The sequence below is a fragment of the Schistocerca serialis genome, chromosome 4, assembly GCF_023864345.2.
Source record: "Schistocerca serialis cubense isolate TAMUIC-IGC-003099 chromosome 4, iqSchSeri2.2, whole genome shotgun sequence".
In the NCBI taxonomy this organism is placed as follows: Eukaryota; Metazoa; Arthropoda; class Insecta; order Orthoptera; family Acrididae; genus Schistocerca; species Schistocerca serialis.
The window spans coordinates 418,857,962-418,875,376 of record NC_064641.1 but is presented as its reverse complement, the minus strand read 5'-3'; the positions used below and the strand labels follow the sequence as shown (position 1 = coordinate 418,875,376).

General features: G+C 41.2%; 1 protein-coding gene across 4 annotated transcripts in view; it reads left to right on the top strand.

Annotated features, from left to right (window-relative positions):
• Positions 1-17,415, top strand: part of LOC126474996 (soma ferritin-like) — a 79,009-nt gene that overhangs the window by 25,785 nt on the left and 35,809 nt on the right. For all 4 annotated transcript variants that reach the window (XR_007586633.1, XR_007586632.1, XM_050102536.1 and 1 more), the window contains exon 2: positions 12-236. Coding sequence is in view for 2 of the 4 variants with exons in the window: in XM_050102536.1 (XP_049958493.1) it covers positions 12-236 (225 nt within the window). In the remaining 2 variants the exon portion in view is untranslated. The remainder of the gene's footprint in view (positions 1-11; positions 237-17,415) is intronic.

Here is a 17,415-nt window from a genome sequence, read left to right as displayed (position 1 = left end):
CATTCATGTAGGCTTACTACTTTGATCGTGATGATGTTGCGTTACCTGGTCTACACAAGTATTTTAAGCAAGCATCAGAGGAAGAAAGAGAGCATGCTACAAAGTTTATGAAATACATGAATAAGCGTGGAGGTCGAATTGTTCTCAGCTGTATTAATGCTCCAGATTACAACGAGTGGGGAACAGCAGAAGGTGCAATGCGTGAAGCATTGCAGCTGGAGAAAAAAGTAAACCAGGTCAGTTAACATCTGAGCAACTCTGATTCTACAATTTTATGATAATGTTAAGTTACATAACTTATTTATCCATGAGTGTTGTTGCAATGAAAGATGGTAATGTGAGACAGTTATGCAATTCATTTGAGTCTGTTAATAAACTGTGAAAATTTTTGATGGGTAATGCTATGCAGAGTAGTACTGTGTGCAGTTACATTCTCCAGAAAGCAAAATTTTCATTACACAAGTGTGTCATGAGAATAATTCAGTGCTTGTTCATCTTGTAGACAACTCTCTAAAAGTGTCAGCCATTTTACTAACAACTTCTTTGTATGAAAGTTTCTTGCAATTCATTTAGCACACTTAAAAGTAAAATTATAATGTCCAAAATTGTAGCAGTGAATGGAACATTTCCATAAATTTGCTTTATCACATTTCCTTCAAAAAGGTGAGTTATGCTGTGACATTTTGGTTCATCCATCTAATGATGAAAATGATTGACAGACAGCAAAGTTAATTTGAAAGGTGAACCGTAAATATTTTTTCTTGACAACTCATGTCCCACATGTGAATTTCTACTCACAAAAAGTAGTGTTTTTTAATAGAGCCTACACCTATTAGTAAAGGAGCAGCTCATTTTCAAGTAGATAAGTCTGATCTTTATCTCCCCTTGTCCTTGCGAAAGGTAGGTCCAGTGTATCTGTCAGCAGAGTATTATTATTTCTTTCCTTTCTCAGACGTTATGTCTGGTTAAAAATGGAAAGTGACGCGGACCTTGATCAAGTGTGACTTCCTTTTAACTGTACGGTATATGTTACATTGCATTTAGTAACTTTTAGGTAATTGAACATGTATCAATAATTACAGATTTCTGTAGTTGTATGTATACGTTTGGATGTAGCTCTATTGCATTGATGTACTGGTAGATACTGTGTGGTATGACTCCTGTAGTTGATAGTATGATTGGTATAATGTCAACTTTATCCTGATGCCCCATGTCCTTGACTTCCTCAGCCAGTTGGATGTATTTTCCAATTTTTTCTCCTGTTATCTTCTGTATATTTGTTGTATTGGGTATGGATATTTCGATTAGTTGTGTTGATTTCTTCTTTTTATTGGTGAGTATGATGGCTGGTTTGTTATGTGGCGTTGTTTTATCTGTTATAATGGTTCTGTTCCAGTATAATTTGTATTCATCATTCTCCAGTACATTTTGTGGTGCATACTTGTATGTGGGAACGTGTTGTTTTATTAGTTTATGTTGTATGGGAAGTTGTTGATGTATTATTTTTGCTACATTGTCATGTCTTCTGGTGTATTCTGTATTTGCTGGTATTGTACATCCACTTGTGATGTGATCTACTGTTTCTATTTGTTGTTTGCAAAGTCTGCATTTATCTGTTGTGGTATTGGGATCTTTAATAATATGCTTGCTGTAATATCTGGTGTTTATTGTTTGATCCTGTATTGCAATCATGAATCATTCCATCTCATTGTATATATTGCCTTTTGTTAGCCATGTGTTGGATGTGTCTTGATCGATGTGTGGCTGTGTTAGATGATACGGGTGCTTACCATGTAGTGTTTTCTTTTTCCAATTTACTTTCTTCGTATCTGTTGATGTTATGTGATCTAAAGGGTTGTAGAAGTTGTTATGAAATTGCAATGGTGTAGCCGATGTATTTATATGAGTTATTGCTTTGTGTATTTTGCTAGTTTTTCATTCTATAAAGAATTTTCTTAAATTTTCTACCTGTCCATAATGTAGGTTTTTTATGTCGATAAATCCCCTTCCTCCTTCCTTTCTGCTTAATGTGAATCTTTCTGTTGCTGAATGTATGTGATGTATTCTATATTTGTGGCATTGTGATCGTGTAAGTGTATTGAGTGCTTCTAGGTCTGTGTTACTCCATTTCACTACTCCAAATGAGTAGGTCAATATTGGTATAGCATAAGTATTTCTAGTTTTTGTCTTGTTTCTTGCTGTCAATTCTGTTTTCAGTATTTTTGTTAGTCTTTTTGATTTTTTACACAGATCTGATCAGCTAGTCGTTGTTCTGTTAAAAATTTTAATTCTGGGTATCTGTTAATAAATGTTGTGTATACTTGTGATCTGTATCCAGTTGTGTTGGTTCCTAAGTTTGTTGCTTGGTAATAACAGAACATGAGGTGTTGGTTAACTTCATCTGACCATCTCATCCTCTGTCTTTGTTGTCCTTCTACAGTGGTTGCAGGAAGCATATCCTGCAAACCACTTGGGTAGTGATGTGGAGATGTACCCCTAACTGCTAATTATGGCACCTGTCACGCATTGTGTGGAAAATGTCAACCTCCATTGGTGATGACGGCCTTGCAGTCCATCTTCTGTTATGTCACAGTGTGCAAGGGGGTGGTGTGGGTTGGGGGATGGGGGGGGGGGGGGCGGCATTGTAGCTGTGGCAGTGAAAGCTCCCAGTGTAGGAGGGAAGCTCCCTTCATCACTGGTGAGGCAGGCTAATCCATGATGTTTGACAGGGTGGTTGGTTGTTGTGGGTGTGAAGGCAACATGTATTAGATGTGTCATCCTACATGAACTACACTGGGCTGGCTGTGTTATTTCAAATGATCGTATGATGGCTGGGACTTCCCAGCTAAGGTTTCATAACTAGAGGGTGTCAATCCAGATTTTGTCAGGTATGTTTTGAATCACTCTGTCTCATATGAGGTTGTGTGCATAAGATTTACCATAACCTTCTGCACTGAGAGAGAATTTACAATGTAAACTGCCTTGGATTTGTGTTGTCCATTGTAAGTATGTCTGTCTGATTTGTTCAGCACACTGAAATGCACACTGTCATTTTGATACCAAATGCACCCAGTGGTCATTGTAGTGGACTAGTCTATTCATGAACTCATCCAGAGTGAAGACAGGAGGCTCCTGCTAAGGGGAGGGATGGAATCTTGTCTATCCTCTGAAACGCTTCCAGTCCACAACATGTGAGGACACAGTTGCAGCCACAAGCAGCATCAATAATGTCTTGCAATGAGATGATGGTGCAGGCATGCTGCAGATGAACTCCGCTGCCGGTGGTTGCTGTTCAAGGTAGAGAATAGTCTGTTTGGCTGTGGCAGGTAGGGTGGGGCCACTTCGGAGTGAGAATACTTATGGAGTTGATGTTGCTGTAGCCACATTACAGTTCCTATTCATATTGTTTTTCCTTGAGTTATGGTTGTTTTTGCTGTTTGATCTTAAGAAATGCTTCCTATATCTTTGGTACACTGTGTTGTCCTTAAAACTGGCTATATCTAAATACTGCTCTGTCACTGATATCATAGCAGTGTTGCACAGATGGGGTTAATACCTTGTCATCATTTATTGTAACCTACAGCAAATAAACTTTTGTGCAGTTAAAGTATGTACTGACCATCAACCATTAATACGACTGAAATTGTTGGTGCCTTGTATCTGAGAAAATTAAAGTCTACAAGAAAATATACTGAGGTTGAAGGAACATTTGTATTCCCAGAAGTCCAATTTGTAAAAAAAACACTTCATAATAATGTGATAAAGTTCAGTTTCCCACACGATGCTGGCGATGGTACACCATATACCGTAAGAAGATGTTTGAGTCTAGCACCTGTAGTCAAGCACTGTTGATAGTCATCCCTTGGCAGTATGACAGTGTGGGACAACAGTGGAGATCTCTCCAACAAATAGCATGACTACACACCTAAAATGGTTATGACAGCTGGATGTAATACTGTGATGTAAGATTAACGAGTACATATTGACCTAATGGTTGCAAATAGCAAGTCTGACACTGTTGTCGGTCGCATGTGAAATGTTGAAACTGGTATCATTTACTTCATCATTGGTGCCCTGGTGTCAATACTGCATAACCTGATGAGGACTTTTTGCATTGCTTAAATCAATGGAAACTACAGCAGTTACATTTCTCAAGGTATGTGGCTCTACTGTATGGTTTAATGATGATTGCCTCTTCTTGGGCAAAATATTCCAGAAGTAAAATAGTTCATTATTTGAATCTCCAGCCAGAGGACACTCAAGATATGATCATTAAAAACAAAATTTTTCATTCCATTGGTAATAGTGTCAGATGTTAGATCCATTAAACAGCTAATTATGTTAATGAAGTTGAAAATAGAAATGGGTAGGTTAAAGTTAAATACAGTTGCAATTGGAAGCTCACTGTCACTAATTTGTAATTACAGTCTTAAAGTTACTCACCCTGTTAAGTCTGCTTAATACACTTCGCGCCCTTTCTGTTTCCAACTTGGAAGCTTGCAGACCTAAAAACAATAAGAGGAAAAATGCATACTTCTTTCAGCAGAATAATATATTTTATTTTTGAGTTGGAGGTTTTATGTTCTTCGTCTAATTTTGTGATGTCCTGCACTTGATAAAAGATGATTTTTACTATGAAATGATGGATTTTATTGAATACTTAGCCAATGTGATAACTCTTGCTAAGCTCTGCCCAACTGTACCTTGGAAGGGCTTAGTGTTTGCCTGGTTGTTTGTACAATCTATTCTATTGTAAATGTTGTCAAGTGTCTCTTGATCATATTATATTGCATTTATTTAGCATCCAAAGAACTGAGCATTCCAATTATAATTGTGCGTCACTGTAATTCATTATGCTGTACTATCACTGACAGCATTGTATCATATCTCACTGGGAAATTAAAGTAGATATCTTATTGATTATATTTAATTTAATGTGATTTTTCATAAATTCATCATAGCTATAGAAGCTGTTGACTGTCATGTTTGTATTACTTGCTTAAACTGTGAAGTCAAGATTTGCCAACATAGCTAACTTTTATGAATCTTGTAGGTCTCTTCTGGAGTTTAAAAGCTTATGTACCATGCTTTCATTATCCTGGAATAGAAGCTCGTACTTCGGTAAACTGTGTATGAGAAATAATATGCATATAACAACAGTATTTGTATAGTGCAGTATTTTTAAGCATTTGTAACATATAGCAACATTTACTTAGTTCTTTGTTTACATTTATTCAGAACCCTCCCGTCTTAAATGACTGTCTATACATGCTCCTAAGAATTTCAGTGAAAGCCCTCCTGAAGCCTGCTGACCCAAATTATATTACTGTACTACAGGGTGTTTATAAATGAATATCGGGGTTTTAACACTTTATTATATTTATTAAATTAAACATACAGTTACTCTTTTATTTGACATATCATTTATCGTTAAAACCTCGATATTCATTTATAAACACCCTGTATAATCTTTGCTTCTTGAGTGACTGATGGTCATCCACGCTGATTATATTTTGTCATTCACTACAAAACAGTTATCACAGAACAATTTTCCTACATTGCATCAGTTTAATGCTGAAGATCTGCTTCATCATGACACACTTTTGGTACTTGTCAAACAGATTGTTCAACCAATCATGGGTCATTCCCTGAGCACTATATCAGTCTAACATAGTGAATTGTAGATCGTGATTGATAACATCAAAGGCCTTTGAAAGATCTAGAAACAGTCCACAGGTTGGTTCCAATTGCCTGTGGCACTTAGAACCAAGTTCAGAAAGTTATATACTACAATTTCAGTAGATTTGCTTTATTTTTATTCAGTAAATCTGAATGTTTCACATATTATTCTTTCAATCATTTTTGAAAATCTATGTAGTAATGACAGTGGTGTTTGTAATTTGTTCTACCTAATTTTTAACAGTGTGGTTTTTGAGGGCTCTAGGAAATATTCATGAAAAAATGTGATGACATTTTATTTTCTGAACAATGCTCATCTCCATGTACTGCCTGGCAGATGGTTCATCAAACCACCTTCATGCTACTTCACCATTGCTCAGCTTCAAACAGTGTGCAGGAAAAACCAGCACTTACATCTTTCTGTGCGAACTCAGATTTCTCTTATTTTATGATGATGGTCATTTCTCACTGTGTAGGAGCATGCCAACAGAAATTTTGTCACTCTGCAGAGAAAGTGGGTGATTTAAATTTCATGAGAAGATCCTTTCACAACAAAAAACATTTGTTTTAATGATTGCCACCCCAGTCCGCATTCACAGCCGTGACACACTCTCCCCTAGTTCACAATAATACAAAATCACTGTCAACCCTGTCTTATGCTGATCAACACTGCAGAGCAATACTCCAAAAGATGACAGGCAAGTGTAGTGTAGGCATTCTCTTTTGTAGACCTGTTGCATATTCAATTGATATGAGGTGTAGAAGAATGACACTGAAATTTCCGTATAGATCATGCTAGCCGTTGGTGAAGGGCCCGTGAGACCGCATCTGCAGTGCCATCTGCATCCTGTAATGGATGATGATGAATGTCAACATATTGTAACCCAAGTTCCATACATCGGTATCTGTTTCACACTTGTAAACATGTCAAGTTTTGTGCCTATGAACTAGGATTTGTGGACAGCACTGGTTTTCTGTTATCATTTGAAAAAAACTGCTGCAGAATTGCTTCGAATGCTTTTTGAAGCTTTCTGTGAACATGCTCGTGGGAAAACATAGTGTTTTGAGTGGTTCAAAAAAATCCAAAGTGGTGATTTTGACGAGAGAAATGTTGAGCACTTAAACCACCAAAAAAGTTCAAACACAACAAATTGCAGGCCTTGTTGGATGACGATGATAGTCAAACTCAACAGGAACTTGTGGAACAGTTGTATGTGATGCAGAAAGCTGTTTCTCATTGGTTGAAAGCTATGGGAAAGGTGCAGAAAGTCGAAAAATGGGTACTGCATGAACTGATTGAAAGACAGCAAGCAAATCAAAAGACCACTTGTGAAATGCTGCATGCCAGATACGAAAGAAAGTCATTTAGTCATCTAATAGTGACAGGTGATGAAAAATGTATATTTTGAGAATCCTAAGCATCGTAAATCATGGGTGAATCCAAACAAACCATTGACATCTACTGCAAGACCAAATCGCTTTGGAAAGAAGACAATGCTCTGTGATTGGTGAGATCATAAGGATGTCGTCTATTATGAGCTGCTAAAATCTGGTGAAAGCATTAACACTGATCACTACCAACAGCAAATGATTGATTTAAATCAAGCAGTATGTGAAAAACAACCAGAATATGAAAAAGGCAACACAGTCATATTCCTCCATGATAATGCCCCATCACACACAGCATAAATGGTCAGGGAAATGATTGAGGCATTCAGTTGGGAAATACTAGGGCATGCAGCTTTTTCTCCAGATTTGGCTCAGTTCGATTATCATCTATTTGCATCAGTGGGACATGCTCTCGATGAACAACACTTCAGTTCATATGAAAATGTAAGAAAATGGCTTGCTGACTGGTTCGCTTGAAAAGAACTGCGTTTTTGGAATGGCATTCATAGCGTGCTGGAGAGGTGGGAGAAATGTATAAATAGCAATGGAGATTATTTTGAATAAAATATTGTTTTTCAGTTTCAAACAACAGATGTGTAATTATTGCAACCAAATTCCAGTTTCATACGTCTACACCTGGAACGTGCACGTGCTATTGAAAGTTTAGTTTAATACATTTCACATTATTAATTTTACTCTCTTTTTACTTTTATGCCTGATCTAACATTTGCAATTATAAGAGGATAGATTGCTGCTCACCTTAAAGATGACACGTTGAGTTGCAGACATGCACAGTGAAAATACTGTTGCACACAAGCTTTTGGCCAAAGCCTTCTTCAGAAAAGAAATGGACACACACACACACACACCACATGCACAAATGTCTGAAGTCTTCAACTGCTCTGGCTAGACTGCAACTGTTGCATTGAATGAAAGCAGCAATCTGAAGTGGGGCAGGGAAGGGAGGAGGATAGCAGGGTATGGGTGAGTGCTGTCAGGTGGAAGGAGGAGGGACTGCAAGGTGGCCGGGCAATGCTGCCAGGCACAGTGATGGGAGGCTGTGGATGAATGGGTGGAGCAGAAGATGAGATCGAAGCAGAAATGGGAAAAGACTGTTGGATGCGGTGACAGAGAGGGGTGTACAGTGAGAGTGATGGAACATGGAGGTGATAGGATTGGGGGGGGGGGGGAGATGGGGTTGTAACTGTTGGGTAGAGGGTGTGGTGATGGTAGTTTATCGTAGGTGGAGGTTAGGCTAATTTTGGGAGTGGAGAATGTGTCCTAAAGATAACTCCCATCTGTACAGTTTGAAAAACTGGTGTTTGAGGGAAGGATCTAGACGGCCTGGGTTTTGAAGCAGCCGTTGAAATCTAGCATGTCATATTCAGCTGCATGTTGTACCACAGGGTGGTCTACCATGCTTTTTGCGACAGTTTGGTGGTGGCCATTCATCATGATGGACAGCTGGTTGATAGTCATACCAATATAAAAAGCTTTGCAATGATTGAGTAGAGTTGATATATGACACGACTTTCACAGGTGGCCCAGCCTCTGTGGGTTAGGATAAGTCTGTGACAGGACTGGAAGTGTAGGGTCAGTGGATTGTGCAGATCTTGCACCTGGGTCTTCCGCAGGGATATGATCACTGTGCAAGGGGTTTGGATTGGGAGTGACATACTTTATGGTGGACTAGGGTGTTAGGGAGGTTGAGTGGGTGAGGGACACCACTTTAGGAGGAGTGTGAAGGCTTTTGGTTAGAATGTCCCTCATATCAAAGCGTGATGATAGATAATCGAAGCTCTGATGAAGAGTGTAGTCCATGTGTTTCAGTCTGGGATGCTATTGTTGGGTAATCAAGGGGGTGCTTGTCTGTACCTGGTTCTTGGGGGGGATACAGGATGAGAAATTGGTTTGCGGGCTAGGTCTGGTGGATACAGTCTTTCTGTGAAGGCCTTTGTGAGATCTTCTGGACAAGGGAGTCCTTGTCACTCCAGGTATACCATTCCCAGGTGGCTGGGCTGTATGGCAGGGATTTTTTTGGTTTATAAGGGATGTATCAAAATGTGAGTACTGTTGGTGTTTGGAGTGTTTAATGTAATGTCCAGGTACATGGCATGCTGGGTTGAGGACAATCAGGTGAAGCAGATGGGAGCGAAGGCGTTGACATTGTGTGAAGAAATAAGGATAGGGTGATCCATTCCCAGAAATCCAAAATAACCTTCAATTGCTGCTTAAAGCCTTATGCTCTTTCCAGAACCTCTTTTCTAGGACACCTCCCACACCTGCCTTTTATATGCTCCCCCCCCCCCCCCCCCCCAAAAAAAAAAAAAAAAAAAAAAGCCACACACACAAATTCAACAAGCCTGGATGCCACATATTATTTTGTTATTCTCTCTCCCACTGAAAGAATTTTGGTCCTTATTGACGAACATTTCCAACTAACTGCACAAAATCTAGCATCCCATGTGAAAATATCAACCACTCTCCTCACCGACTCTCCACCATCCCCATCCCTTTACCCCATGGACCCTACTCATCACTGTTGAGGCCACTTCCCTCTACACCAACATCCCTCATGCCCATGGTTTTTGTGCTATTGACTACTACCTCTCCCAATGTCCTTCATACTCCAAACCCACTACCTAATTCCTCATACACCTTCCTAATTTTATCATAAGACACAGCCATCTCTCCTGCAGCACAGCCATGGGCACCTGCAAGGCATCATCCTATGTCAACCTGTTTATGGGTCATCTAGAGTAAACCTTATTGTTGTTGCGGTCTTCAGTCCTGAGACTGGTTTGATGCAGCTCTCCATGCTACTCTATCCTGTGCAAGCCTCTTCATCTCCCAGTACCTACTCCAACCTACATCCTTCTGAACCTGCTTAGTGTATTCATCTCTTGGTCTCCCTCTACGATTTTTACCCTCCATGCTGCCCTCCAATACTAAATTGGTGATCCCTTGATGCCTCAGAACATGTCCTACCAACCGGTCCCTTCTTCTAGTCAAGTTGTGCCACAAACTTCTCTTCTCCCCAATCCTATTCAATACTTCCTCATTGTTACGTGATCTACCCATCTAATCTTCAGCATTCTTCTGTAGCACCACATTTCAAAAGCTTCTATTCTCTTCTTGTCCAAACTACACTCCTGGAAATTGAAATAAGAACACCGTGAATTCATTGTCCCAGGAAGGGGAAACTTTATTGACACATTCCTGGGGTCAGATACATCACATGATCACACTGACAGAACCACAGGCACATAGACACAGGCAACAGAGCATGCACAATGTCGGCACTAGTACAGTGTATATCCACCTTTCGCAGCAATGCAGGCTGCTATTCTCCCATCGAGACGATCGTAGAGATGCTGGATGTAGTCCTGTGGAACGGCTTGCCATGCCATTTACACCTGGCGCCTCAGTTGGACCAGCGTTCGTGCTGGACGTGCAGACCGCGTGAGACGACGCTTCATCCAGTCCCAAACATGCTCAATGGGGGACAGATCCGGAGATCTTGCTGGCCAGGGTAGTTGACTTACACCTTCTAGAGCACGTTGGGTGGCACGGGATACATGCGGACGTGCATTGTCCTGTTGGAACAGCAAGTTCCCTTGCCGGTCTAGGAATGGTAGAACGATGGGTTCGATGACGGTTTGGATGTACCGTGCACTATTCAGTGTCCCCTCGACGATCACCAGTGGTGTACGGCCAGTGTAGGAGATCGCTCCCCACACCATGATGCCGGGTGTTGGCCCTGTGTGCCTCGGTCGTATGCAGTCCTGATTGTGGCGCTCACCTGCACGGCGCCAAACACGCATACGACCATCATTGGCACCAAGGCAGAAGCGACTCTCATCGCTGAAGACGACACGTCTCCATTCGTCCCTCCATTCACGCCTGTCGCGACACCACTGGAGGCGGGCTGCACGATGTTGGGGCGTGAGCGGAAGACGGCCTAACGGTGTGCGGGACTGTAGCCCAGCTTCATGGAGACGGTTGCGAATGGTCCTCGCCGATACCCCAGGAGCAACAGGGTCCCTAATTTGCTGGGAAGTGGCGGTGCGGTCCCCTACGGCACTGCGTAGGATCCTACGGTCTTGGCGTGCATCCGTGTGCAACCGTGCGTCGCTGCGGTCCGGTCCCAGGTCGACGGGCACGTGCACCTTCCGCCGACCACTGGCGACAACATCGATGTACTGTGGAGACCTCACGCCCCACGTGTTGAGCATTTCGGCAGTACGTCCACCCGGCCTCCCGCATGCCCACTATACGCCCTCGCTCAAAGTCCGTCAACTGCACATACGGTTCACATCCACGCTGTCGTGGCATGCTACCAGTGTTAAAGACTGCGATGGAGCTCCGTATGCCACGGCAAACTGGCTGACACTGACGGCGGCGGTGCACAAATGCTGCGCAGCTAGCGCCATTCGACGGCCAACACCGCGGTTCCTGGTGTGTCCGCTGTGCCGTGCGTGTGATCATTGCTTGTACAGCCCTCTCGCAGTGTCCGGAGCAAGTATGGTGGGTCTGACACACCGGTGTCAATGTGTTCTTTTTTCCATTTCCAGGAGTGTATTTATCGTCCATGTTTCACTTCCATACATGGCTACACTCCATACAAATACTTTCAGAAACGACTTCCTGACACTTAAATCTATACTCGATGTTAACAAATTTCTCTTCTTCAGAAACGATTTCCTTGCCATTGCCAGTCTACATTTTATATCCTCTCTACTCTGACCATCATCAGTTATTTTGCTCCCTAAATAGCAAAACTCCATTACTACTTTAAGTGTCTCATTTCCTAATCTAATTCCCTCAGCATCACCAGACTTAATTCGACTACATTCCATTATCCTCGTTTTGCTTTTATTGATGTTCATCTTATATCCTCCTTTCAAGACACTGTCCATTCCGTTCAACTACTCTTCCAAATCCTTTGCTGTCTCTGACAGAATTACAATGTCATCAGCGAACCTCAAAGTTTTTATTTCTTCTCCATGGATTTTAATACCTACTCCAAATTTTTCTTTTGTTTCCTTCACTGCTTGCTCAATATACAGATTGAATAACATCAGGGATATGCTGCAACCCTGTCTCACTCCCTTCCCAACCGCTGCTTCCCTTTCATGCCTCTTGACTCTTATAACTGCCATTTGGTTTCTGTACAAATTGTAAATAGCCTTTCGCTCCCTGTATTTTACCGCTGAAATCTTTAGAATTTGAAAGAGAGTATTCCAGTCAACATCGTCAAAAGCATTTCTCTAAGTCTACAAATGCTAGAAACATAGGTTTGCCCTTCCTTGATCTAGCTTGTAAGACAAGTCGTAGGGTCAGTATTGCCTCACGTGTTCCAACATTTCTACAGAATCCAAACTGATCTTCCCCGAGGTCGGCTTCTACTAGTTTTTCCATTCTTCTGTAAAGAATTCACGTTAGTATTTTACAGCTGTGACTTATTAAACTGATAGTTCGGTAATTTGTCAACACCTGCTTTCTTTGGGATTGGAATTATTATATTCTTCTTGAAGTCTGAGGGTATTTCGCCTGTTTCATACATCTTGCTCACCAGATGGTAGAGATTTGTCAGGACTGGCTCTCCCAAGGCCGTCAGTAGTTCAAGGCCGTCAGTAGTTCTAATGGAATGTTGTCTACTCCTGGGGCCTTGTTTCGACTCGGGTCTTTCAGTGCTCTGTCAAACTCTTCACGCAGTATCGTATCTCCCATTTCATATTCATCTACATCCTCTTCCATTTCCATAATATTGTCCTCAAGTACATCACCCTTGTATAGACCTTCTGTATGCTCCTTCCACCTTTCTGCTTTCCCTTCTTTGCTTAGAACTGGGTTTCCATCTGAGCTCTTGATGTTCATGCAAGTGGTTCTCTTATCTCCACAGGTCTCTTTAATTTTCCTGTAGGCAGTTTTTAGCTTACCACTAGTGAGATAAGCCTCTATATCCTTACATTTGTCCTCTAGCCAGCCCTGCTTAGCCATTTTGCACTTCCTGTCGATCTCATTTGTGAGACGTTTGTATTCCTTTTTGCCTGCTCCATTTACTGCATTTTTATATTATCTCCTTTCATCAATTACATTCAATATTTCTTCTGTTACCCAAGGATTTCAACTAGCCCTCGTCTTTTTACCTACTTGATCCTCTGCTGCCTTCACTACTTCATCCCTCAAAGCTACCCATTGCTCTTCTACTGTATTTCTTTCCCCCATTCCTGTCAATTGTTCTCTTATGCTCTCCCTCAAACTCTGTACAACCTCTTGTTCTTTCAGTTTGTCCAGGTCCCATCTCCTTAAATTCCCACCTTTTTGCAGTTTCTTCAGTTTTAATCTACAGGTCATAACCAATAGATTGTGGTCAGTCCTCATTTGCCCCTGGAAATGTCTTACAATTTAAAACCTGGTTCCTAAATTTCTGTCTTACCATTAGATAATCTATCTGAAACCTGTCAGTATCTCCAGGCTTCTTCCATGTATACAGCTTTCCTTTATGATTCTTGAACCAAGTGTTAGCTATGATTAAGTTGTGCTCTGTGCAAAATTCTACCAGGCGGCCCTCTCTTTCATTTCTTAGCCCCAATCCGTATTCACCTACTACGTTTCCTTCTCTCCCTTTTCCTGCTACCGAATTCCAGTCACACATGACTATTAAATTTTCGTCACCCTTCACTATCTGAATAATTTCATCATACATTTCTTCAATTTCTTTGTCACCTGCAGAGCTAGTTGGCATATAAACTTGTATTACTGTAGTAGGTGTGGGCTTCGTATCTATCTTGGCCACAATAATGCGTTCACTATGCTGTTTGTAGAAGCTTACCCATATTCCTATTTTCCTATTCATTATTAAACCTACTCCTGCATTACCCCTATTTGACTTTGTGTTTATAACCCTGTAGACACCTGACCAGAAGTCTTGTTCCTCCTGCCACCAAACTTCACTGACTCCCACTATATCTAACTTTAACCTATCCATTTCCCTTTTTAAATTTTCTAACCTACCTGCCCGATTAAGGGATCTGACACTCCACGCTCCGATCCGTAGAATGCCAGTTTTCTTTCTCCTGATAACAACGTCCTCTTGAGTAGTCCCCACCTGGAGATCTGAGTGGGGGACTATTTTACCTCCGGAATATTTTACCCAAGAGGACGCCATCATCATTTAACCATACAGTAAAGCTGCATGCCCTCGGGAAAAATTACGGCTGTAGTTTCCCCTTGCTTTCAGCCATTCGCAGTACCAGCACAGCAAGGCCGTTTTGGTTAGTGTTACAAGGGCAGATCAGTCAATCATCCAGACTGTTGCCCTTGCAACTACTGAAAAGGCTGCTGCCCCTCTTCAGGAACCACACATTTGTCTGGCCTCTCAACAGATATCCCTCCGTTGTGGTTGCACCTATGGTACGGCTATCTGTATCGCTGAGGCACGCAAGCCTCCCCACCAACGGCAAGGTCCATGGTTCATGGGGGGGAGGTAAACCTTATTAGCCTCCCAAAACCTAAAGCCGTGATCTGGTTTATGTTCATTGATATCATCTTCAAGATCTGGACTCACTTCTAAGACACCCTATCCTCAGTCCTTCACTACTTCAAAATCTCTCTCATCCCCTTCACCTGGTCCCCCTTAGCCCAGTGAGCCACATTCCTTGGATGTTGATCAACACACCTGCTCGCTTATCCACCCAGCACTTCCCATGCCATTATTGTCACAGGCTTATTCTACCCTACCAGAGGCTGGGCCACACATGAAAGCAGCCGTGTCATATACCAAATCTGCTGCAATCATTGCACAGCTTTTTGTATTGGTGTGACTACCAACCAACTTTCCACCAGGATGAATGGCCACCACCAAAATGTAACTAAGAATAAGGTGACCATCCTGTGGCACAGCAGGCAACTGAACACAACATTCATGATTTTGATGGCTGCTTCCACAACCCGTGTCAACTGGATCCTCCCCTGAACCAACAGCTTTTTTGAACTGTAAAGTTCTCCTGCAATTATCCCAGCCTCAACCTATGATAACCTAGTGTCTGTGCACCGTGTTGCACCTAACTGTTTCTGCCCCCTCTGTCCCGTCATCTCGTCCCAGTTCACACCTCCTCACCTTTGATGTGCCCTACTCTCTGCTGATACACCCACCAGACCTTTCCTCTATCTTCCCCTCTCCTCCTCTGCTCACCCCTCTCCCATAGCCTCACGATGCTGTGCCTTGCAGCCATGTCCTACTGCTTTCTAGTTGCTGCGTGCTCTGCCAGATGGCACTCTTCTCACCCTTCACCTATATCTTGCTATCCCTCCTCCTCCCGTGTGTTTCTGCAGAGTGCTTTGGTTGGAAGTTCAGTGTGCAACAGTACTTTTGTTTTGCTTTTCTGCAACTCAACTTGTCTTCCTTACAGTGAGCAGCAGTGTGCCATTTTTGTAATTGTTGATATTCCAATGCGAGCTGTCCATCTATCCATTGTTCAAGCTAACATTTATATATTTTCCACCACATTTGTATATTTCTGTTCTAAAGTTGCTAATCACTTCAAAACCTGAAATTCTAGCCTTCAAGCCTTTTTTGTAGCCGGCACTCACTTAGGCATGATACTGAAACAGCCCAGAGGTGATAAAGGCTATTCATAGTAGTTCACATGCATTCAGATTTCTTAATTGTTATTAGTCCTACTCCTGCAGTACATTTATTTAATTTGTGTTGTAACCTTGTACTCACCTTGTAAAAAAATCTTGCTCTTCTTGTCACCATGGTTCAATAGGTAACAATTTGAAGTTGTCAACTGTTTTCAGAAGTCAGGGAACATAAAATGAATTTGGGCACTATTGTCCAATGATTTGTGGATGAACTGAGACAGTTGAAGTTCATAAGCATCTCTCCTAATTTTTAGAGAGGAAATTTAATCTCCAGAAAGGTCATATTACATGAGCATAAAGTGTGTACCATAGTTTTACAAATCTGCATATAGGTCTGTCTCTCACTTCTTCAAAATGATAATGACATACATGTTTTTCTAGTTGCTTGGAACACATTGTTGCATCTTATGATAAACTAGCTAATAGAATGAATTAGTTTCTTTTATGTAAATGATTATGAAGCATATAGCTGTCCCATCAGGCCCAGTTACCTTTCTTCCTTTTAATGATTTTAGTCATTCTCTGTTCTGCAATAACTAATCTCAATATCTGTCATGTCACCATTTGTATGATGCTTGAAAGGAGTGGCCATGCTGTGATCTACCACTGTGAAACACTTTTGAAAGACTGGATGCATTTCAATCTTCTTCATGACAGCTTTTGTTTCAGTGCCAGTATGATCAGCAAGCAAATGCAAAATTGATTTTGATCCATCTACCGATTTTGCACAGTACCAAACTTTCTCACAGTTTCTCATGAAATAGGTAGACAAAATACTTTTGAATTTATTGGATGCTTTGCTCATTGATGTTGTATTCTTTTGACTTCATTCAACTGCTTATCAACAAGGTTTTAAGTTAATTGACATTTTTGATGAAGCTCTCTTTGCCCTTTACCAAGTGAGGTGGCACAGTGGTTAGCACGTGAATTCGCGTTCTGAAAGACAATGGTTCAGATGTGCATCTGGTCATTCAGATTTGGTTTCTCTATGATTTTACTAAATTACTCCAGGATTGTTCATTTGAAAGGACACAGCTGATTTCCTTGCCAGCTCTGAAACAACCCGAGCTTGTGCCCCACATCTAATGACCTCGATGTTGACAGTATGTTAAACACTAGTCACCCTTCACTCTGTCCCTCCGTCATTTTGATTGCCTTTACAGTAGATTTTTAAAACAGGCATTGAACTTAGTGGTCCTTTCCTGTCTCTCACAATGTTACACATATTTACTGCACATTGCACATTATTCTTGAATTTTATCCATCCATCTTTGTTGCCAGAGATGGATGTTTGAGGTTAATTGTTTAGGTATATGCAATATATTTCCTTTCACATTTGCTAAGCAGAAATTTTTTCCTATTTTCTTAACATTATTTTTCACACGTGTAGTCATTGATGCTCTTAACAGTCTTATGTTTGTTGATTCCCTTCTTTAAATGTACTGAATCAATAGAGGGCTCTGTTAGTTATCAGGAGTTCTAACATGCAGCCCTGGTGACCTAGTTATCTAACAAATTGCTAAACAAAGTATTCACAACAGACCTTTTAAAGTAACCTCATAGAAATCCTTGCTGTAATTGGAGGAGTCTCCCAGTCAGTAGCTGGAAAAGGCAAAATCTTTCACTATTCCCATAGCATGGTCAGAAAATGTAAGTCTAATATTCTTCATGTTTTCTCTGAAGCATTCTGTCATC